At 48.6% G+C, this 22,593-nt stretch overlaps 2 protein-coding genes across 3 annotated transcripts in view; one reads left to right on the forward strand and one right to left on the reverse strand.

Annotated features, from left to right (window-relative positions):
- Positions 1 to 2,379: 2,379 nt before the first annotated feature.
- Atp5po (ATP synthase peripheral stalk subunit OSCP) lies at positions 2,380 to 8,757 on the forward strand. The gene is made up of 7 exons (XM_057766189.1): positions 2,380 to 2,502; positions 3,382 to 3,432; positions 4,805 to 4,915; positions 7,064 to 7,193; positions 7,548 to 7,660; positions 8,138 to 8,224; positions 8,434 to 8,757. Exons 1-7 carry the CDS (start codon positions 2,467 to 2,469, stop codon positions 8,545 to 8,547), a joined length of 642 nt encoding a protein of 213 aa, XP_057622172.1. The 5' UTR covers positions 2,380 to 2,466; the 3' UTR covers positions 8,548 to 8,757.
- Positions 8,758 to 11,060: 2,303 nt separating this feature from the next.
- Positions 11,061 to 22,593, reverse strand: part of Itsn1 (intersectin 1) — a 184,744-nt gene continuing 173,211 nt past the window's right edge. For both annotated transcript variants that reach the window (XM_057765118.1, XM_057765117.1), the window contains one exon: positions 11,061 to 21,449. In XM_057765118.1, the coding sequence (XP_057621101.1) occupies positions 21,301 to 21,449 (149 nt within the window). In that variant the 3' untranslated portion in view covers positions 11,061 to 21,300. The remainder of the gene's footprint in view (positions 21,450 to 22,593) is intronic.

Here is a 22,593-nt window from a genome sequence, read left to right on the forward strand (position 1 = left end):
CTCTAAAATTAATTTGGAGCAATGTGGTGTAGGAGGTTCTTCTGTCTCTGTGTTGCTTTCATTAGTTGAATAAAAAAAAACTGCTTTGGTCTTTTGATAGGGCAGAACTTAGATAGGTGGAGAAGACAGAACTGAATTCTGGGAGGAAGAAGGCAGTATAGCTGACACCATGAAGCTCCTGCCTGAGACTGATGCTGGTTAGAATCTTTCCCAGTAAGCCACAACCTCGTGGTGTTACGCAGATTGATGGAAATCTCAGATCAGGATGTGAGAGTTGGCCAAGAAGACGCTAGGTATAATGGGCCGGGCAGTAATTTAATACAATTTCTGTGTGGTTATTTCGGGGGTTAAGCAAGCTGGGCAGTGGGATGCAACCCACCATTCCTCAAACAACAGCAGTGGAGTAAATCCAAAGTATTCACACACCGCTAGCGAGAATGTCAACCAGGGAAAGTGGCTTCGCTTCTGTGCCCATCGGCTCGTGAGCATTCGTCAGCTGTGCAATTCTGAAATTCTACTCTGTAAATTGTCCAAAATATGAAGAAAAAAATTATGTCTAAAGATACCCGGAAGATGTAGAACTTTTGAGTGAACAAAACATTAGTATTCAGGCATCTGTCCTGGCCTACCCTTGGGGTCCTGACAGGCTACGTCCTCAGCTGCAGTCACTAAGAGCTGAGCCCATTTGCTACGTTCCCTTTTTAAAGGGAAGTCTTGCCCGCCTCCCTTTCTCTCTGCCTCTCCTGGAGCTCCTGTCCCCAGAAGTGGACCTCCTCTCCCTCCTTTTCATTTCCCCCAATTAAAAAAAAAAAAAAAAACCCTTTCCACCTGAGCTCTGTCGCATGGCGTCTTTCTCTCGTGTGCTGCTTTTTAAAATTTCAATACAAAATAAGTATAAACTATGTGGATTATGCTGAAAAGCCATACAACCGTTAAGTTACATAATAAATCCGGATTATTCTGCAGCTGTGGACACATCTCTAAAATATGTCATCACTTAGAAATTTGAGCATCCAAAATGTGTTCATGAAGCTGGAGAGATGGCCCAGTGGTTAAGAGCACTGGTCCTGTAGAGGGCCCGTATTCAGTTCCCAGCACCCACAAGGCAGCTCATAACCACCTCTATCTCCAGTTCCGAGGAACCCAACATCGTTTTCTGGTCTCTCAGGCAATAGACACACACATACATGGCACATAAACACACATGCAGGCAAATACTCATACACATAAAATAACTTTATAAAGCTGTATTCACAGCTCATATAATTCTGTATCCATTTTTCACTCACATTAAGGGGAAAGGCAAGATACTAAGTTATATATAAATTGTGACTAAAAACCACAAACAAAAAACAAAGAACTCTGTCACTGTGTACTCAGCATATGTGTTAACATAATAAATGTTAATTTTCCCAAGAGTGTAAGGCAGGGACTGCACTACTATAATAATTTCATAGCGATGAAAATGGAGGCACAGAGAAATTGTGTGATTAACCAAGCTCACAAAACTATTAAGATTCAAGCCTGGGCAATCTGCAACCTAAAGATTTTTTGGTAAGCAGTTCACCACGATGTTGGCAGCAGAGGCCTCTGGGTGGTAGAAAAGAAAGGAATGATTTCTTCTACTTACCGCCATTTAAAAAAAAAAAAGTAATGAAGAAAATATTATACCCTAAAAGGGGCAAATCAACTAAATGTATTCCTATACTAAATCTGAGCAGAAAGCGTTTTCTTAATTAATTCCTGTGTTAGAACCAGGAAACCTGTTGTTGGATGGGACTGTTGACTGTCTTTGCTGTGGAAGAGAAAATTAAGGGCATTGAAAACGTGTCGGTTGTAAGAACGCAGAGAAACCGGCTAAGGCTCATGCTGACTTGTAACTTTCTACGTCATCTTTGATTAAACCCTGATTGTAGTTCTGATCTCATTCTGTCCTACTCTGAAAAGCACACACCGCCGAAATCTAGCAGGTCCAGGCTCTAGTAAGACGAGGAAGGAGGAGGGGGAAGAGAAAATTGTATCAGGCCGAGGAAGCCTCCTCTCAAGCATGTGGCCCTGGGAGGGTCGCTTGTGCTTTTGTATTGATTTGTTTAGCAAAGCATGAATCATTGGCACCAAAGCACGCTTTGGCAGACTACGGTTCTAGACGAGGTATTGACGATGAATGTGCAAAGAATCTAAATGTAAACCTTAAACTAAAGGGAACCCATCCACTCTACACTAAGACCCACTCAGCCAATAATATAAGATTTAATTTTTAGATCTCGTTCGGGTTCAAGAGCCCAGCCGCACCACGGCTCCTATGGACTACAACTCCCAGCATGCAAGAGGTCTCTACCCATGTACCCTGGAACGCGATGAGCTCATTTCCCAGAAAGCCGAGCGGTTACGCTGGCGCGCGCGTGCGCTCTAACGCCTCTGGGCTCTGTCCCCACTTGGGTTTGACCTACACCCGCCCGGAGAAAGATGGCGGCGCCAGCAGCGGCCGGGCTGTCCCGGCAGGTAGGCGAAGCTGGCAGGAGGTCCCACCCGGGGTGGCCGGCCCCTGGCTCCCAGCGCCGCGTGCGAGGCCGTGGCTGAGGGGTCAGCTCGCCCACGAGAGCCGTGGGTCCGCGACTGGGGACAGCGTGGGGCGGATGAAGCTTCGGCCCCGCGGGTCGTGGGCGCGGGGTTGCGCTGTCTTGACCTTGACATCCGGGGTCACCGCGCGGAGGAGCAGCCGGCCAGGGTCTGGGAGACGGAGGAACCTGGAATTGGGTGGGAAAAAGACGCGCCTGGATCATCTGTGCCGTGATGCTTTTCGTTTGCAACACCGTAGTTTTTAACTCAGCCAGTTCTAATCTATGCATTCCAGAGCTGGAAGCATAATGGCCTGTGCCCTTGCGAGGTGCTTCCTAAGCTGTCGCTTCCAGGCTTTTCCCGTGACAGACAGTTTCATCTCTTAAGACCCGAAGCCTGCCATATCAAGTATACTCAGTCTTTGGTCTTGGGTAGCGTTTCAGTTCCTAAGCAAGTATATTTGCTTGAATCGTGACTGAAATCCTCCTACTTTCGTTAAAATTTCCTCAAAGGTGATATAACTATAAATATTCCACTTTCATATAAAATTCTTATCGAAGGTGATAGATTTCTTCTTTTGAAAATTAAATTTTGGGAAGTTAGCATTTCTCTCTCAGCCATCCAGCGGGGAAGGTGGTAGGGAGGCCGTTTCCAAAGCAGTTGAGATGGTTCAATAGGGAATTTATTCGTAGATAAAGAGCAGTTCCCATTCATATAGCCTGTGTGATAAGAGAATCGATGCAACGAATCGCTTATTTTAACATACTGCTAAGTAATGCAGAAATCCTTCACATAACCCTGTTTCATCTCTGTGTTCTAAAGGTACGGTGCTTCAGCACGTCAGCGGTCAGGCCCTTTGCCAAGCTTGTGAGGGTATGTTGACCTCTGTTCTTTTGTGGTGGGAGTTAAACAGAAATTCAGAGGTGTGTAATTACTAACCTTTTCTCTGCAAGATTAGCAGTTTCCAAATGAGTTAGGGGAGGGGGTCAGCTCATCCCTAGCCTTTAATGTTTTAAGAATTATTTGTTTGGGGCAAGCCTGAGAATCGGAGATCAATCCCTGGAAGCCATATGGTGGAAGGAAGGGCCCTGCAAATTGTCTTCTGCCCTCGGTTCTCCACATGTGTGTGTGTACACACGCACACACAAACAGGGTAAATGGGTAAATGAATTTTAAGTTGTTTTTCCTAGTAGTCCTTCATAGACAAGCTAGCCTTTTGTTTTCTTTCTATGAAGGAAATATTTCTAACTAAAGAAAATAAAGTGCCCAGATTCTTCTTTTTTTCCCCCTGGAGACAGGGTTTCTCTTGTAACAGCCCTGGCTGTCTTAGAACTCACTCTGTTGACCAGGCTGGCCTTGAACTCACAGAGATTGGAGTGCTGGGAGTAAAGCCATCGCCCAGATCCTTAGAATTGTTACAGGAGTTGATACTGTCTCAGCTCCAAGTTACTTCTTGACACTCTGCACCCTTTTTCTCCAAACAAAATCAATACTGATGGGCCCACTCGATTGGCCCTACCAGGCACCAGTAGTCTCAGTCTGCTAGCCCCTTCTCTTTAACCCAGAAGTCTGATTGATGCAGACAACTCCAGTTTGGTTACCCAATACAGAGTGACATGTGGGTGAATGTACAAGGATTATTTTGTAACTCTAATTACTAGTTCATGTGTGAGGGGTCCATTCAGCTTTCTTAGCTTACAGGTCTAGAGATATTCTGGGTTGTCATATGCTTTCTGGCGCCCAAGCCAGTCAACTGTACGTAAACTCACCTTGGGAAATAGCAGAACAGAATGCAGTACGAACTTACAGAAACACATTCCTCCCGTCTCAACAGAAGCAAATTCTGTGAGACCTCTGAATAGAGGCATTTTATTCATCCTGAGAGCATCCTCAAACACCGTAACAGTGATGGGGAGTGTGCACTTGGCCGGTTTTCATACACTGGTCCGGCTTCGCCTGTCTTCAGAGCTGTGAGCTGTTAGTCCCTGAACCCTCCCATGCCTAGAGCCTGCCTTATACTGAGTTCAAGGAAGGGAAAGCTCAGACAGTTGCAGGTAGGTAGAGCCAGCAGAGACTCGGGACAGAGGAAGTGAGATGTCCCTCATGTGTGAGTCCTCATTTAGGACTGCTCCTTGGTGAAGTGCTTAACTGCTGTGGTAGTGGGAACTGTGGTCTCTAAGTCATAATACAACAATAACTGTACTCCTGACTGAACTCTTCCTCCCTTCCCTCTTTTCCTTCCCAGCCCCCTGTGCAGCTTTATGGCATCGAAGGTCGCTATGCCACCGCCCTTTATTCTGCTGCTTCCAAACAGAATAAGCTGGACCAAGTGGAAAAGGAGTTGCTACGGGTGGGGGTGAGTAGCTGTCCTGGTGGTGCCTGTTCCTGACTTGTAAAAAGAGCCACTGGAAACTACAAGACATTTTTAAGAACACTTGGCCATGTTAAAAGACCAAGGTTATGTTAATGTCTTTTGAATTTATTTTCACATTACTGAAATTACATTTCTTCATGACAGTTTCTTCGGGAACTTCCTAGATTTAAAAAAAAAATTCTTTAATTACCTTTCCTCATTTTGGGAATTGGGGACTGTTGGGCATGTACGGTGCAAGTATAGAGGTTGGAGTCCCATCCTCTACGCTGCGAGTTCTGGGGAGCAAACTCAGGTCAGCAGCTTGGCAGCCAGTGACTGGGCCATCCTGCCCTTCTGGGGAATTTGTAATTATTCCCAAGAAGTGAAAGAAGAATGGCTGAGCAGAGGCTGCTGGGTAATGAGACAGAACTGATAGGCCCAAGACTGCCCAGGAAAAAAAAATCTCTCTTTGCATTTTCCTTTGAAAGGTAAAGAAAGGGAAATCACCTTTGAATTAGCAGAAACCAAGCGTCTGCTCTCACTCCACGGCCAGTGTGGTCACCCCAGGGGAAGGGTGGTTTTTCCAGTTAGATGTTTTAAGATCCCTTAGAGAAAGCAGTCCGGCTTCCCGGGCTAGCACGGTGTCCTGTGTAGTAGGACCACTGCACGGGCTGCTCATCTCATTCACTCAGCTTAAACTTTACTCTGTTTAGAAACAAATTTAGCCGTCCTCCCTCCTTGTCTGCACTTGTCTAACACTGAGGCACTTGGCTGGGCTAGAGACCCTGTGGAGAGGCATTGACTGGAGCAGACAGGCCCTGTGCTGGTCATCACTGTATATGGTGGTCAGTTAAGCTCTCTTTGAGCCAAGCAATCCTGTTCACCATGAAGGTGATGATTTTGGTGGTGGACATTAGCTTGGTATATGGGCAGATAAGATGTCTCCTTGGGTGAGGACACTTACCACCAAGCATGGCATTTGAGTTCACTTTCTGAGACCCACGTGGTGTATGGTGGAAGTAGAGAACCAACTCTGGCCAAGTTGCTGTTGGACCTTCACACACTGACCATGCCATAATCTCTCCCCTCCTCCCTCTCTCTTTCTCTCTCTATGTGTGTATGTGTCTGTCTGTCTCTGTGTGTGTGTGTCTGTCTATCTGTCTCTGTGTGTGTATGTGTCTGTCTCTTTCATGTTTCTAATTACTTAGATTTGCTTTTATACAACCCAGAAGTCGGTCCTAGAGAAGAAGGGAGACAGTTATCTGAGGTGCTACAAGTGAGGTTTTGAGGGGCTGGGGGCAGGGGTGGGATGGTAAGAGATGTCTCCTTAGATGTCTGCTGGATGCTGCTGGCAGAAACATGAGAAGGTGGGTAGCCCAGGCTCCGGGGCCCTATCTGTAAAGGCTTTTCTGTGTGGCTACTCAGGTGGAAATCCTAGCGTGAAAATCAGCACTGCTTGGCAATGGACTAAATTTAGCCGTCCTCCAGGAGCCAGTGGGGTGCTGGGGAGCAGCTGGCAGGCGGGCAGATGTGTGACTGGAAGGTGCCTGCCCAGGAAGAGCCATTGTGGGTCCTTGAACTCTGGTCTGATGTTGAGGTCAGCGGGTGCCGAAGCTGCAGGTGGTTACTAAGTTCGTGTTTGTACTTTAGCAAAATAGGGATAAAATGGATTTGCAACATGTGTGGTTCTTGTTCTCTTCCCTCTCAGTCCAGAATCTCAAAGTTAGGTTTGTCTGGGGACTCAGAGAGAGGCCTCTCAGTGTAGCTGGGGGAATGTGTGCTGAGTAAAATGGGCTTATGGTGTCACATGCGGTAGGATATATGGTGAGACTGTGGCTGCTTAATCTTTTTGTTTTGTTTTGTTTTTCAAGACAGGGTTTCTCTGTGGCTTCGGAGCCTGTCCTGGAGCTAGCTCTGTAGACCAGGCTGGTCTCGAACTCACAGAGATCCGCCTGCCTCTGCCTCCCGAGTGCTGGGATTAAAGGCATGCGCCACCATCACCCGGCTGTGGCTGCTTAATTTTGTATGATTTCTTAAAATACATGTAAGGAACCTCATAAGGTATTTCTGGAGTTCTTTAAAGTATGTCTTTAACCCCATGTAAAGTCATTAACAAAATGTGTGCCGGCTGACTCGTGTATGTGCTTACAGCAACTCCTGAAGGACCCCAAGGTGTCTCTTGCGGTTCTGAACCCCTACATCAAGCGCTCCATCAAAGTGAAAAGCCTGGCTAGTATCACGGCCAAGGAAAAGTTTTCACCGCTGACAGCCAACCTCATGAGTGAGTGTGGCCACGCTCCCAGTTGGGTTTTCTTAGATAATTGTTTTAACTGTGCAAGGGTTGGGGTTAAGGTTAAGAGGGGGAAGTGACCAGAGGGAGAAAAAAACTTGGTGCCCCAGGAAGTCAAAAGAAGGAATCTGATCCCCTGAAACTGGAGTTGTGGGTGGTCATGAGCCAACATATGGGCGCTGGTAACTGAGCCTGGGTTCGCTGCAGGAGCAGCTCCCGTGCTGAGTCACTGAGCCGTCCCTCCAGCCCCCATACGCAGTCTCTGAGGACTCTGATTGTGGTGTTTCCAGCTACAAATTGGCTTTGCTCTGAATGTGGCTCACTGAGCTCCTGTCACTTCCCCAGATGTGCTTGCTGAGAACGGACGGCTAAGCAATACCCAGGCGGTCATCTCTGCCTTTTCCACCATCATGAGTGTCCACCGTGGAGAAGTGCCATGCACAGTGACCACAGCATCTGTAAGTGGCCTTTCCCCCACTGCGGAATGTAACTTGTCACTAGTGAGATTCCTGTGAGCCTCCACCTGGAAGCCAGCGGTTAGTCATGGGGATCCTGGCTGCATTTAAAGGACATCGAAGCGTTTTATGAAATAGCGATTTAGGTCCTGTTATGGCCTGGACTCTTAAATGCAATGTTAACTTCTAGAATAGGACTGTTTAACCTGTGGCCTGCTGCCATGCAGGGCAGTAACTACCACCGTTTATTGGCGCTGCCATCTGCTGGGGACCTTGTCATCTTTATTATCCTAAGATTGTCCTTATTTTATAGTGAAGAAGATGAGGCTTAGGTGGGCTGAGGATAACTCAGGCCTCTTTTCTCAGAAGTCTGTACTCTGTGTACATATATCCCCTTCCTACGAGTATTTATATTTTTTTCCCTCTCTAACTGTGGTCCTGTTGTTGTGCTCTGTTTAAAGGGTGGTCATTCTTTTTTAGCCTTTAGATGAAGCTGTTCTCTCCGAGTTAAAGACCGTGCTGAAGAGCTTCCTGGGTCAAGGGCAGATACTGAAACTGGAGGTTAAGGTGGGTTTGGTCCCTTCATTGTCTGACTCGGCCACGGCTGTGGTCAGTGTTGGTGCCGAGTCCTGACCCCAGCATAGTTCCCATCGTGTTGTGGGTGATCTGCCTGTTTTAGTGAGCCTCCTCAGGATTTTTGTTTTTTTGTTTTTTAATCTGCGCACCTGATGAGTGAATCCTGTGTTTTCACATTTGCAACCTGTTTTATTTCCTAGACTGATCCGTCAATCATGGGTGGCATGATTGTCCGAATTGGGGAGAAATACGTTGACATGTCTGCAAAGACCAAGATTCAGAAGCTCAGCCAGGCCATGCGGGAGATGCTCTGAAGGCTGTCGCCTTGCGAGCGCTCATCCTTGGAGCAACAATAAACCGCTTCCTAAACAGAGGGTGCTGCTTCTTGTCCTTTAAGGGATTTGCAGTGCAAGGTCTTCATCCTCCTGTGGGCGGGCTCCTCTAGTCTTGAGGTTAGAACGCCCTTGGGCTGGATTGTGTGTTATTCTTGGGGATTCCTTGATTAAATTAATATTGTATCTACATATATAGCCTACCAAAATCTCATGTCTTTGAGGGGTGGCTGAAGGAGGCCTCTCTACTGGAAGGTTTTCTTGATCCTGACATAAAACTCCTAACCGTAGTCAGAGGGTGAAAAAGCTTAGGTGGGCTCAGGGTCTGAACTCTCAAGGGCACTTTGTGCCCCTCATATGAAATCTAGCAATATTGTGATACAATAGAATAGGTATCTCTCATTTTACACGTGAGATTTGTTCAGGGTAACGTGGCTGAACCACAGAGTCTGGTTTGCAATCCCCATCTCATGATTGTTCCCCTTGTGACAGATGGCACACTGACCACAGCTGGAGCCAGCCAGTCAGGCTAACATGCAAGTCACCATTGCCCCTGAGATGCTCTCAGTCCACCTGCAGCCAGACAGCTCCCACATGCTCTTCCCAGAGCTCACCTCTGAGGCTGCTGGAGCAGCTGGAGCTCTTGGGGTCCCCAGTAGGCCCTTGTGGGCCATGCCCAAGAGCGGTTGCCTCACAGACAGCTGGTGACTTTGTTGGCCAGCCTCCTTTGAAGGGCCTTACCCCAGGGCTAAGTCTTAGCAAAGGGGAAGAGAGGAAGTGGGATGTGTCCGGGTACCCTTCACTGCCAGCAGCCTGGCAGTCCGCAGGTGGTTTCTTCAGAAGATGAGGTGGTGGGGTCCAGAGCAGCCAGGCAGGGGGCTCTTACCACAAGGGAGAAACAAACCCCTGTTGTTGAGCACTGCTAGGCTCCTGTTTGAGCATGGTTCTCTACCTTCACAAGATTCACTGCCTGCCTTCGGCTTGCCGCTGAGGACCGGGATAGCCTCGCATGCTCACTGCAAGGCTCACACAGACAACAGCACTAATGCAGATTACCCCACAAATACCAGAGATGACCCCAAAGCCTTGCCCACGATAATCCTGTGCTATGAAGTACAATGTCCTGGAGCTGAGTTGAGGCTGGTCATGGGTCTGAGGCAGCGATGTGCCCCTGAAGTGCTGAGATTCAGGCATGTGCCAGCTCTCCCAGCTTCACAGGGAAGCCCTTCCTAACGCCTTCAAACAGAACAGCCTAGTGTGGTGGCGTGTCGCTTAATCCCAACACTCATGGCTGAGGAAGGAAGATAGGGATTTTGAGGTCAGCCTGGGATACATATCAAAACCTTACCTCAAAAAACAAAAGCCTGATCCAGCACTTGGAAGGCAGAGGCAGGCCGATCTGAGTTCAAGGCCAGCCTGGTCTACAGAGTGAGTTCCAGAACAGCCAGCACTACACAGAGAAATCCTGTCTCAAGGAAACAAAGCAAGGGGAACAAAATATCAAAACAGCTGGAACGGTGGCTCAGTGTTTAAAAGCACATACTGGTCTTCAAGAAGTCCTGAATTCTGATGCAACACACAGCTCACAAACACCTGTAACTCCGGGAGATCCAACACCTGTGGCCAGTGCAGGCCGAGTGCACTGGTGTGTACATGCCTGCCCCCACCATATAATTAAAGATAAAAAGGCCTAAGTTATATGTATAGATAGATAGATGTAGCCATTTGGGTCTTAGAACAAATTTTTTTTTGTTTTGTTTTGGTTTTTTTGTTTTTTTTGTTTGTTTGTTTGTTTGTTTTTCGAGACAGGGTTTCTCTGTGGTTTTGGAGCCTATCCTGGAACTAGCTCTGTAGACCAGGCTGGTCTCGAACTCACAGAGATCCGCCTGCCTCTGCCTCCCGAGTGCTGGGATTAAAGGTGTGCGCCACCACCGCCTGGCTGTCTTAGAACAAATTAGGGTAAATGAAGGTATAGCTAAACAGCTCTCAAAACCATACTGGAAGACAAGCTGACAAGAAAAAGCAAACAAATGGGAAGGTTTCTTTGCGTTGTGCAATTGAACAGCCCTTTGCATGGGTATAATATGTGTTAACTAGTAAGTAGGATACACGTAACATCCTACGTTGGGTGCACAGAAGACAGCACATGAGGGCACCACAAGTTCACACTGAAGCCAACTGTGCATGGGGTGTGAGACAGGAGGATCAGGAGTTGAGGCCAGCCACAGGTGACCCTGTCCGAAAAGAAAAGCCCACTTGTGTAAGAGTCTCCAGGGAGTTTTACTGGGCTTGCTAGGTTTCCTTGGCACCCCTAACTGTTCTCAGCACTTCTCAACACAAGGAGTCTGTCTCAGAGCTGACTGTCTGAGGACACAGGAGAGTTGGAAAGGTAGGGATTGCCATATTTATTTTATTTTATTTTTACATCATTTTTCTTGTACAAGTACAACCTTATCTCTGGGAAATAGCCACAGGGAGAAACTCGCTTTCAGGGCTGTTGGCGTCCTATGTGTCGGCAAAGAAGTGGAGGAAGAAAAGGCTCAGAATAATCTGAGGTAGTGAGGTTGACTGTTCTTGTTTTATTCGTGAGCTTATGTGATTTGGACCATACAGGCCAAAGCGACCAAGAATGAGATGCAGGGCCTGGCGATTCCTACTGATGTTGCCACTGTATAAAGAAAATCAATGCCCTATTGCTGGAAACTGAGCTGGTAAAACAACATTTCATGTGTAATAAGGTGCCAAAGGGTGTTCAGACATGAAAAAAACAAACTAAAAACACCTTTTAAACAAATGGAAAAGAAGCTTTATGAGCCTGCTTCAGCAGGCCTTGCGCAGATGTAGAAGTCTGTAATTTATAACAATGTCTAATAATCTTTAGAACTCTATTAGTGTTATAAAGCGGACACTATAATCCTTTCACGAAAATACTGTTACTTAGCAACACACATTACAATGAACTGGACATCCATGGGGGAGTGGCTTAGTTCCGCCACTGCCGGCTGTGAAGAAGCTGCAGGCTACCAGCACCGTGGCCCACTACGGAGATCACAAATGCTAACCAACCAACGCCGTGGGGGAGGGCCCCGCGTTCTCCTCACAACCTGTGGTCACCCCAGCCCAGCGCTCATCATTCCAGGAGAGAAGAAGCAGGGTCTATGCAGACAGAGAAGCCAGAGTTTGTGCAGCTCTGCACGCTGGCCTGACATGCCTTCCCAGGCTACATCTGAGCGAGCTAAGTGGCCCTGTCTTTGAGACTAGAGGCAGCTACAGAAACCAGTTATTTTTAGCCTTAGCAGAGTCCAGAAAGCATCCTGCAGTAAAGCTGCCCACACCTCTGCAGGCAGGTCATGGTTTGACTCCAGCGTGCGCCAGACCAGGATTATTATTAAGCTGGCAGTATTAAGAGGCACACAGCTTACTGAAAGAAGCGCTGGCCCAACACACCCTTGTGCTTGTCCTTTTCAACAGTGGACCCTGGATTTCCTGCAGTGATCGTGGTCACCTGTGTCACCAGAAACTGGCTCTTAATCGAGAGGCATTTCCGATCAGGTGGCACAGCTGGACTCAGAGTCACCACTAACTAAAGTCATTTGTAGACGCTCTCTTGGGGAACAGGGGCCGGGGGAAGAGGTTAGACACAGTTTCACCAGCCTCCCTGGGTCACCTGAAGGAACATTCCAGCGGTGCTCAAAAGCAGCCTGAACTTCTGGTATTTTCTTGGAAAGGGTGTAGAGTAGGGAAGGCAGGCCTCTTGCCTCAGCCTGGGCCTTCAGGAAGCTGCGTGGGGTACCTGTTTCCCCTGCCTACAAACAGCTGAGCCTGGAAAACCCAGGCTCGGCCTCCCCCCACCCTCACCCCATCAGCTTCTCAGTGGTGGGAGAAGCTGAAGCCGGGGTGCGGCCTCCCCGAATGCTCCTGAGATCCCTGACCAGGCCACATGGTCTGTGGCAGCAGTCTGTTGGGAGACGGGCTGTGAGTGAGACACACTGTGAGTGTATGACGTCTGTAGGAGTCCGCCTGCAGTGTAACAAGATCTCACCCCAGGCCATGGCTACATGGTCCCCCCATTCTGTCATACCTCTGCCCACTTCACTAACACCATGTCCCCTGCAAGGCAGAAAGAAAAAAAAAATCACACTTCTGAATTCCTAAACATTCAACTTGGATTTGTCTTTTAATAAAATTTAGTTGGGTTGAACCCAAGAGATCCAATCAGGCATTGCTACTCCTGGAGTATGGTTTTAATTTCTTCTAGAGTTTATGCACTTAAATTAGATTCCTAAAATACTCTCATGTACATACAGAAAAATAATCTCTCAATGAGAAATCACATTTTACAATAACAAGTTAAATATTCAGACTAGAGAATCTGTTAAGTTTACGCCACAGTGGGCAGCATAGCCTCTTACATACGGTATATACATACACATACAGCAGAGATTTCATGACGAACCACACACGGAGCACAGCCGTTTCACACTATGCAGTGGATTGCTGTCTTTGTCTTGGTTGGAAACTGCATTCGATGCAGAAACCTAGGAGCTGGGAGCTGTTAGACACAGGTCATTTGGTGGCGGCTTCTCGCCTCTGTACAGGTGTGTATGCACCCCATCGGCGTGTGTGAGGGTGCAACGCTGAAGAGCTAAGACAGCAGCTCACTCCCAGGAGCCGGCACAGGGGCAAGGACTCGGGCTCCAGCTTGGGCTGTGTGGACCAGATCTGAGGCTGATCTCTCAGTTCCAAGATACTTGGGGCCATTAACAAATGCTCCTTTAAATGCACGTCTAACCATTGAGACCTTTGGAGAATGCTCAGCAAGTGATGGTTTGAGAATGTTGATTGATGAAGTGTGTTCTAAAACAGCCTTTAAAATGGATGCCGATGCCGTAGTGGTCAGGTGCCTCCACGGAGCGTGGCCCACGGAAACCATCTGCTTTCCTCTAAGGTGACTTAAGTCCATGACGGGCACACCTTCTGTCTCTTTCTCTTCCTCAGTTTTCGTGGTTTTAGTTTTGAGACAGGGTTTCATGAAGCCCAGCTGGCCTTGAACTCCTCTACAGCTGAGGTTGGCCCTAAATTCCTGATCCTCCTGCCTCCATCTCTGGAGCTAGAATTACAGGAAGGGAATCAGGAGACTGGAGGATTATTGCTCTACGTGTGAAGACTTGGGACTACATCCGAAGGCCAACAGAGCCTCCGAGTGTTTGGAGCACCCAATACAAGGAAAGCAATACACCAGAGCAACGCACACAGAGAGTGGCGAGGGGCAACTCCACACCCGCTGGTCTTCCTGGAGCCCTGGTCTTCGAGATCTCAGGGGCTAACACACAGCAGGCTTTCTCCTTCTCTAACGTCACCCAAGTGCCACTCACAAGTCACAGGGGTTTCTAGCATGTGAGGCCCTGCCTCTCAGAAGCAAAATCTCAGACTCTTGGCCTCTAGGGCAGAGAGGCTCCTGGCTCCAATCTCTCCTCCTCTCCAGAGAGTGGTAGCTTGAGGGACAAGCATCCAGTCACTGGGGGCAGGGACACTGAGGCCTTCTAGGATCTTCCCCATGACAGTAGTCCCGGACAGGGAGAGCAGCCCCTGGTACCTGACTGGTGGCTAAGGGAAAGGATTTATTTCAAGGCGGAGAATTCACTCTAGAAGGCTCAAAGCCACTTGCTATCAGGTGACACAGCCCGGACTGGGATCTGAGAAAGCATCGAGCATCCGTTGACAACTCCCTGTCCATTCAGGGGTGCTTGTTGTTGTGAGCCGGGGTTCTGCGCGCTCTAATTATCCCAGACTGTCTGTGCTTTCAAGAGATAAAAGAACGGCTTGTTGAAAAATAGATCACTTTCTGAGCTTACATGAGGCCCTAGCTTTGATCTTAGCACTGCAAAGAAGATAAAAGAAAAAAAAGGAAGGGAGCCGAGAGGAGGAGAGATGGCATTACTACCCAGCTCTACACAGCCTGCCAGGGAGGTCTTTCCAAAGGAAAGAGACACAGAGAGGCCCTTCTACATTTACAGTGGAGTCAAGGCAGATCCAGGGTGTTGGACCTCGACAACTGCATGTCCCACACTCAGCAGAACCCAGACAGCCCAGATCTCTACTGTCACTACTGAAATCCCCAATCATTTAGGACAGGGAAGTCACAATTTTTATTTTTGCACCTGGCCCACACTGGTCCTGAAGCGTGCTCGACGCATTACCTGTCTCCATCAGCAGGACAGACAGTCATCCCCAATGCCTGGCACACAACCATACACACCCACTCACAGACACACACCATGCAACCAGTGACTACATCTCACCAACGTTTGCCACTTAAAATATCGGAAGTTGAAGTCTTTGGGTAGACACTCTGCTATCCAACTGACTTCTAGAAGTCCTGTGGGGACAGAGCCTCCTTCAGGCAGCAAGCCCTTTTCTGTGGCGAACTGAATAGAAAATCCTCGGAAGTAGACACTGAAAAGGTAAGGAAGTCAAGGAGGTACCTCTGGCAAGTCCCAGCCCCAGCCGGCAGGAAAACCACCTCACTGTGCCCAGAAGCTTTGGGTTCAAGCCAACTTTCAACACTCATCGCTGGACTGGGAGCGCTCACTCACCTACCAGGTTCTAGCCCTTTCTCTGCCCTTCTCTCTAGCGACTTCCTTGAGTCACACAGGAGCAATGCTGTAAGGTGGCAGCAGGGGGAGCCAGCACCCCGGGGCCTGCCATAGAACCATCTAGGAGCGGCAGGACCCTGGAGAAACTGCAAATGGAAAGGCAGCTTCTGCCATGCGAGCCACCCCACTGACGTTGGCTCCTATGTTTCTGGGATCCCCGCTCTGTTTTCACCAAGAACAGGAGGAAATTAGAAATCCGAGTTTGAGACGAGAACGGCAAAAGAGTATCACTGGAGAGACAGAAAACCACAGGGCGGTAGTCTTACGAATGGTAAGTAGAAGACGGTTCTAGAAGGAAAGAAGCATCACCACGGCACAAAAAGGAGCCTTGGTCCCTGATCAGCTCTCCAGAAATCCCAGAGGGACAGTGGGTATTTTGAAAGCTGACAGAATAAGCCCACTTCTGAATGCAGCTCTCCTCGGTGGCACTTGAACACTAGAGATACCCACCATGCTGAAAATGAGCATCCAGGCAGTCCCAGAACACGGAACAAAATCCTATTAAAATATAAAAGCCCTGACAGAGCAAAGGGGCAAGTTACCCTGCAACTGACAACCACACATGGTACTGGAAGAATTATATGCCAAAATATTATTAGCTCCTTTTAAGGAAGGACCCAGTTAGGTCTATGTAGAACTGAAGTAGTTATTTGGAGGTGAGCTTCTATGCGTGTGTGCGCGCATGCGTGTGCGTGTGTGCGTATGCGCATATGTTAGTTCAGGAGCTCTTGCACACGGACTCCAGGTCCCAGCACTGTCTTCCCCCATAGCTCTGCACCTTATCCTTTAAGACAGGGTTTCTCACTATAACTCACCAGCCAGCACCCCTAGGGAGCAAAGTCAAGGACCCTCTTTCCCCAGCCTCCCCAGCACTGGGATTACCAGTACATATTGCTGCATCTGGCGTTTTTACATGGGTACAGAGGATCAAATTCAGGTCCTCAGGTTGCATGGCAAGCGCTTTACCGACCAAGCCCTCTCCCCAGCCACAGAACGTGAATTTTATGTTATTAAAATGACTTAAAATTAGATTTACATGTTGATTTGAAAGCCAAAAAGTTGGTTTCTCTGACTCTCAGCCCCCTGGGCATACCCTGGACAGGAAGGGGGACCCCCTGAAGAAACAACATATTTTTAGCATTGCTGACTGCGTTAGTGCTCCTGACTGTAGACTGGGCAGTGCGCTGGCATCTGAGTTTTAATGCTCTCAAGTTAGAGAACCTGAGATCACGGCCGTCTTTCTCATGGGTGGTGTTTTCCATCCTTCTCACCGACAGAACCTTTCCTGGCTCTTACAGAGATGAAGTTATTACATTATAGTTGATCCTGGGAACCTACAGACAGGGACCTCATGTGGTGCCTTGGGAGGAAGTGGCCCAGAACTCGCAACTGCTTTCCAGGTATCCGGGAGCAGGACAGATGAATCCCTTGGCAACCAGCCAGCGGTTTATTCCAAGTCAGAGCTACCAGGAAGTATTTATTGTTTCCTTGACTAGCCCATCATAGGGCAACGTTCATAAATAGGGGTCATTCAAAATAGAATACAGTGGGTGCCCAAGAGCTCACGGGAACTTGCTGCTCAGAAGGCGGCTACACCGGAGGTATCAGCAGCCTCTGTGAGGGCTAAATCACATCTTCAGAAATATGACTTCCTGGCATGTGGGGGTGGCAGGGGTGGCGTGTCTCCTCTCCAAAGATGTGGTTCTTTAACTCCTAAAAGGAGCACGTGGCAGTGGGTGAGCCATTAACCTCCAAGCAGCTCTCAGCTGGCGCCATAGCCCGAGAGGCCAAGGTGCTTGAAGAGCTAGAGGAAGCTCGCTCCAAGATCTCTCTTGATTGCCTGTCCCTCTCTTCCTCCTCCTCCCTCCTTCCTTTATCCCTCCTCCCTTCCTTCTTTCCCTCTTCCCTTTTTCCTTCTGCTTTCCAGCGTTACCTTGACCTTGCATCCCTGGCCCCCTGCGGGTAGGGACCCTAGGCAGGTAGGTAATTAATGTAGTTGAAAAAAGTCAAGCCCTGGCCCTCCTTAAAGGGAACAGTGCACAAAAGGTGTAGGGGCACAGGTTGGCAGCTTCAGAACCCACACCGGGACGCCTCGCTGTCGCTACTAGTCCAGCAAGGTCAGAGCTCTCTTAAGGAAATGTCCACCACCCATACAAACCAACTTCTGCCCTGAGGTCTGTCCCGGAACAGAAGCCTAACCAGGACAGTCTCCCCAGACAATGTGTCTTCGGGGAGAACGGACGGAAACAAAGAAAAGACACAAGAATTCAGTCCCAGGAGAGAGGAGGCAGAAGCAGGGGCACCAGGTCTACAGCAGGCCTGAACCCCAGAAGGAAAGGCAGAGTGAAAGATTCTAACACACTTTCCACCTCTCCTAGGACTCAAAACGAGCGGCTGGACCACAAATCCTTAGTGTGCAGACTGACTCTCTTTGTCTCTTCATTGTGGTGTCAGTCAGCTCAGGTACTTCAGCTTTCAAATAAAGGCAGAGGGACCCCGTCCATTTGCCCTGGACTTCAGACTCATGAGATTCTGGAACACCCCCACCGCCACCCCAGATGCTCTGAGGTCACTAAACTCTACTCCTGCCCAGCCAGCTCCTGTGGAGGTCGCTGCTGCATCACCTAGGAAGACCAACCTGAAATTACCAAAGCCTCCCGGACACACCTCTAGGATTCAGGTTGGCACCAAGTCAAGATAACAAGCTCAGGGCATGGTGGGGCACGCCTTTAATTCCAGCACTCGGGAGGCAGAGGCAGGCGGGTCTCTGGGAGTTTAAGGTTAGCGTTGTCTACAGAATGAGTTCCAGGACAGCCGGGGTTAGCCAGAGAAATCCTGTCTTGAAAAACAAGCAAACAAACAGAGAGGTAACAAGCAGGGCTCGTGATCCACTGATCTGCTTTCTCTTGGGATGTTTGCTTCCAGAGCCGGTCAGTTCTCCCAGGGGGAATCAAGTCCCCTTATGTACCGAAGTCATACTTTTGTTTATAAAAATGAAGACAGCTGAGCACAGTGGTACACACTTGTAATTTCAACATATAGGAGGCTAAGGCAGGAGGATCCTAAGTTCAAGGCCGGCTTGGGCTATGCAGTGAGGTCCTGTCTCAAAACAAGGAAGAAAAATGCCCATTTCCCATTAGAGTTCTTCAGGAAGAATGGTTTTTTTGTCTGTTGTCCAAGGACAGGAACATATTATAAAAACAGCTGATGACGGCATCCTGGCCCAGTTTCTCTAGAATTCCTGGTGGCTACAGTCTAGAAAGATCTCTCTTGTTCCAGCCAGGGCAGACCTAGACCTGAACAAATTACATATGTCTCCAAACTCTGGTGGACACAGCAAATCTGGTCCCAAGAGACCACCTACTAGGGGGACAAAATATCAGTCCTGCCTCAGAGGTCAGAAATGACCCCTTGGGACAAGTGGTTCGTGAAGAAAGCCCAGCTTAGGAGCTTTGGTCTCAATGCTCTCAGGAGAGTTCTCAGGGTCAGAGCATAGCCACTTTCGAGGAGAGCCCCTTCCTGATGGAGGGGAGGGTGGAGTGTGAGAGGTCCTGGCAGTGTGGCTCACAGGAGAATGCCTCAGGGGGAGGGGTGATTGAAGGGCTAGCATCAGCACGCGTACAGCTGGGGTTCAGATCCCTTGTTGGCGAGGACATGGCATTTGTATGAAATGTAGCCTGGCTGTTCTAAAAGGGAGACGCAAAGAAGTCGAGGATCAAGGGTCTGTGGCTCTGTCACCCTTGGATCACAGCAGGACTCCCCTGCAGGACTCTGGAGTCATAGCTGGGTCTCAGGGCCAGTCCAGCTCATCCAGAAGCACACTCACTCATGACAAATGACAGTAGTAGATGCAAGGACATGAATCCAGATTTGTCAAGCCCCAGGATCACCCCCAAGGATGCCCAGCAGAGTCACCTGGGGAAGAGACCCACAGACTGCATTTGCATGCCACAACCATGGGATTCTGTGAGGAGGCAACCTAGGCCCTACAGGGGCCACCGTGCATGCCTCATCCTTCCTACGGGAACATGGACGTTCAACATTAACCTGAAAATAAAGTCGACGAAGGGAAAGGGGGCTAAGGGACAGAAGGGAGGGTCAACAGAATGGTGGCTCAACCCTGGCCATTTGCACACTGAACACTTGTTTTTCACACTATGGGAACACGTCCTTCATCACTACACCGAGCAAAGCCTCCTGGGTATAGAAACGGGGAAACATGAGTTATGGATCCATTTACACGTTTCATTTAAAACAGTTTCTTAATAACATAAAAAGCACGAACGTGAAGCGTTTCGAGTGTTTTCTGCTGGGAAGTGGTAAGCTAAGACATGCCTGAAGCTAACTAAATCTAGCTTGTGTTCGGCTAGCAGCTGCTAACTGAAGATTTTATTGGTGTGTTTAAAAATAAAATAGGTATGTCTGTTGTTCTTGATACAAAAGTCAACACTATCTTCAATAAATAAATAGTAAGTGTTTCTCGGAAGTATGAAATGTAAACCTTGTTGTCCTTTCCCACATACATTTTTTTGAAAAATCACATGACACACATACATGGACAGGGGCCTGTAGGCGTGAGGTCACACGAAGCGTTCAGTTTTCAGCAGAGCAGTTATTCTGGCACGGGCACACTATCACTTACAAGAGACTTCTAGAACAATCCTGAGGACCTACCACAGAAAAGACCCCCACCTAGCCCAGGAGAGCCTGCGGCCAGAATCCAGAGACATGCAAAGAACACTCATGACCTCAGGCTGGGCCACGAGAACGCGACCACGGGAACAAAACTCCGCCCACACTTTCCATCAGCAAAGTACGTCATTATCTACTTAACCAACCTATCTCTTAGCATTTAAGGAAAAGAAAACCTGAAGTGCTCAGACTAAAAACTTGGTCTTTACACCCTGACTCTGGCAAAAAGCACATGTGTTTCTATTATTAAAAAACTGGTGTGTGCCCGAGAAAGCTCAGGGGAGAGTTTCCCATCTTCCTACCTCATGTGCCGGGCCCACGTATTCCCAGGGTCTTTCCCCCTCCCCACACCAAGTAATGGATTTTCTTAGCATCTCCCAACATCTCCCAGTTCCATCTTGAATCCTTTCTGTTTCAAACTTCATCCATGTGAGGCATGACCTCCTGGGGTGAGTCACTCAACAGTCAGATCCAGTACACCCATACACAGAATCAGCTCAGGCGGCTCACCAGACAGAACTTCTCACCAAACATCACAGGGTCTCCAAGGCCAAAGAGAATGTTCCAAGTATAGCGGCAACCAGGACTCAATAATGTCATCGAGCCTTCCAAGTGGCCCACAGCCGATCATGCTAATCAGGGTAGAACTTCGTAGGTAAGGAACTTCCGCGTCATCAAGGCTTCCCAGGGACCCGGAGTGGACTAACTCATCAGGACAGAACTTCATAGATGAGCTTCCAGAACCATTCTCCAAGCACATCTTGAACCATCCCATAGTGCACCAGTGCGTTTTTGCTAATAGACACTAATCGGGGTCTGAACAGCTCTAATGCACACTCGAGAATCTTCCAGTAGCAGCTTTCCAGGGAGCCTGCCTCAGGAGCCATTATACTGAGCATTCAATCCTGGGCCCCGTTTCCCAGTGGAGGTTGGACTCCAAAGCAGCAACAATTCCATCATAACCGGACTAAACGCACCACACACGGGGCTTCATAGGTCAGGGAGTCTGCAAAGGGGCTGCTAGAGGTGAGATATAGGAGGCCCACACAAGTTCTCCAAAATACAGCCCCTGCATTTACAAATCTACTCTGGAGTAACCAGACCCACGCCTCCAGCCCGGGGAAGAATCTGGGCTCCCAAGGGGACCTAGTTGAAGGTTGTAGATTTCCAAGACTTTAGAAGCCATGATGGGACCTATAGGGAAGACAAAGGAAAAGAGAATTTGGATTCATAAAATGGGACATGGTTTGAAGGGCAGGATTGTCAAGAACTACTCCTAGTAGCCTTGAGGGACTTTTGTCTTTGCTGTCCCCGTTGCCCCGTGGCTGATCAGCAGACAGCGTGTGGGGCCTTGAGAAGGAAGTCCTCTATGATCATCCGGGGACTGCTATGGTTCATCAAACAACTGCAAGTCAAGGCGGACCACAATCTCTCCCGTGGGGACCTCATGCAGCAGAAGACACTTTGTAACTGGCCCCTTGGAGCCTTGGTCTTTCTTGATGTCAGCCACTCTGATCTCTGTCCGACCCAGAAAGTCTGAAAGGAGAAAAAGCAAAGTATGCTCAGAAAAAGTTCCCTGTTTGCAAGGCGCACGCTGGGCACACTGGGACAGGCCTATGGCACAGAAAGCTCTATCTCCTCTAGGACCACGCCTATGGCACAGCAGGCCCCGCCTCCTCTAGGACCGCGTCTATGGCACAGCCAGGCTCCGCCTCCTCTAGAAACCACGCCTATGGCACAGCAGGCTCCGCCTCCTCTAGGACCACGCCTATGGCAAGTAGGCCCCGCCTCCTCTAAGACAGCTGAGAAGATCAGCACTAGCCTCTCCCATTTACTTCCCCATGGAGTAGCCAATGTGCCATGATAGGTCACTGCTAAAAACCCATAAATCAAGGTGATGGGTATGCCAACAACTCTGATTTCTTGTTACTCATCACATACTTTTATTGAAATAACCCACATATTTTCTGCATCCACTTTAAAATACATTAATAGAGTCAAGGAGATGAATCACTCAGTAAGAATACTTGCCTTGCAGGCACAAGGACATAAATTCGATCCCCAGGGTCTATACTTAAAAAGAAAGCCAGTGATGGGCTGGAGAGATAGATAGCTCAGCAGTTAGGAACATATGCTTCTCTTCCAGAAGACCTGATTTTGGTTCCCAGCACCCACATGGTGGCTCACAATCGCTTGTAACTCCAGCTCCATGGGATCCAACACCTCTTCTGGTTCCCATGGGCTCCAGCATGCATGTGGTGCACGTAAACTCACATAGGCAAACACACATACACTGTTTCCAAAGCTGTGCCGGGAGCTAGAGGTGTAACTCAGTAGAGTGCCTGTCTAGTATGCGTTAGGCCTGGGATTGAGTTGCCAACATCGTATAAACTGGCTTGATGTGGTTTCGTGTGGCCAGCCTGGGCTATATAAAACCCTATCTTTAAAAAAAGCCACCTATGGTGGCACAAACTTGTAACCCCAACACCAAGGAGGTAGAGACAGGATGAACAGCCAGCCGAGCCAATCAGTGAGCTCCAGGCCGGTAAAACAGTCTATCTCAAAACACAAGGCAGACAGTTCCTTAGTGGTTATACCCAAATTTTACACACACACACACACACACACACACACACACACACACAGAGAGAGAGAGAGAGAGAGAGAGAGAGAGAGAGAG

This window comes from Chionomys nivalis, chromosome 3 (genome assembly GCF_950005125.1).
Source record: "Chionomys nivalis chromosome 3, mChiNiv1.1, whole genome shotgun sequence".
Lineage (NCBI taxonomy): Eukaryota > Metazoa > Chordata > Mammalia > Rodentia > Cricetidae > Chionomys > Chionomys nivalis.

Coding starts and splice junctions, on each gene's coding strand:
- Atp5po (XM_057766189.1), top strand. CDS start 2,467: ATGGCGGCGCCAGCAGCGGCCGGGCTGTCCCGGCAG. Junction 2,503..3,381: donor CGGCCGGGCTGTCCCGGCAG/GTAGGCGAAGCT, acceptor TGTGTTCTAAAG/GTACGGTGCTTCAGCACGTC. Junction 7,661..8,137: donor GCACAGTGACCACAGCATCT/GTAAGTGGCCTT, acceptor ATTCTTTTTTAG/CCTTTAGATGAAGCTGTTCT.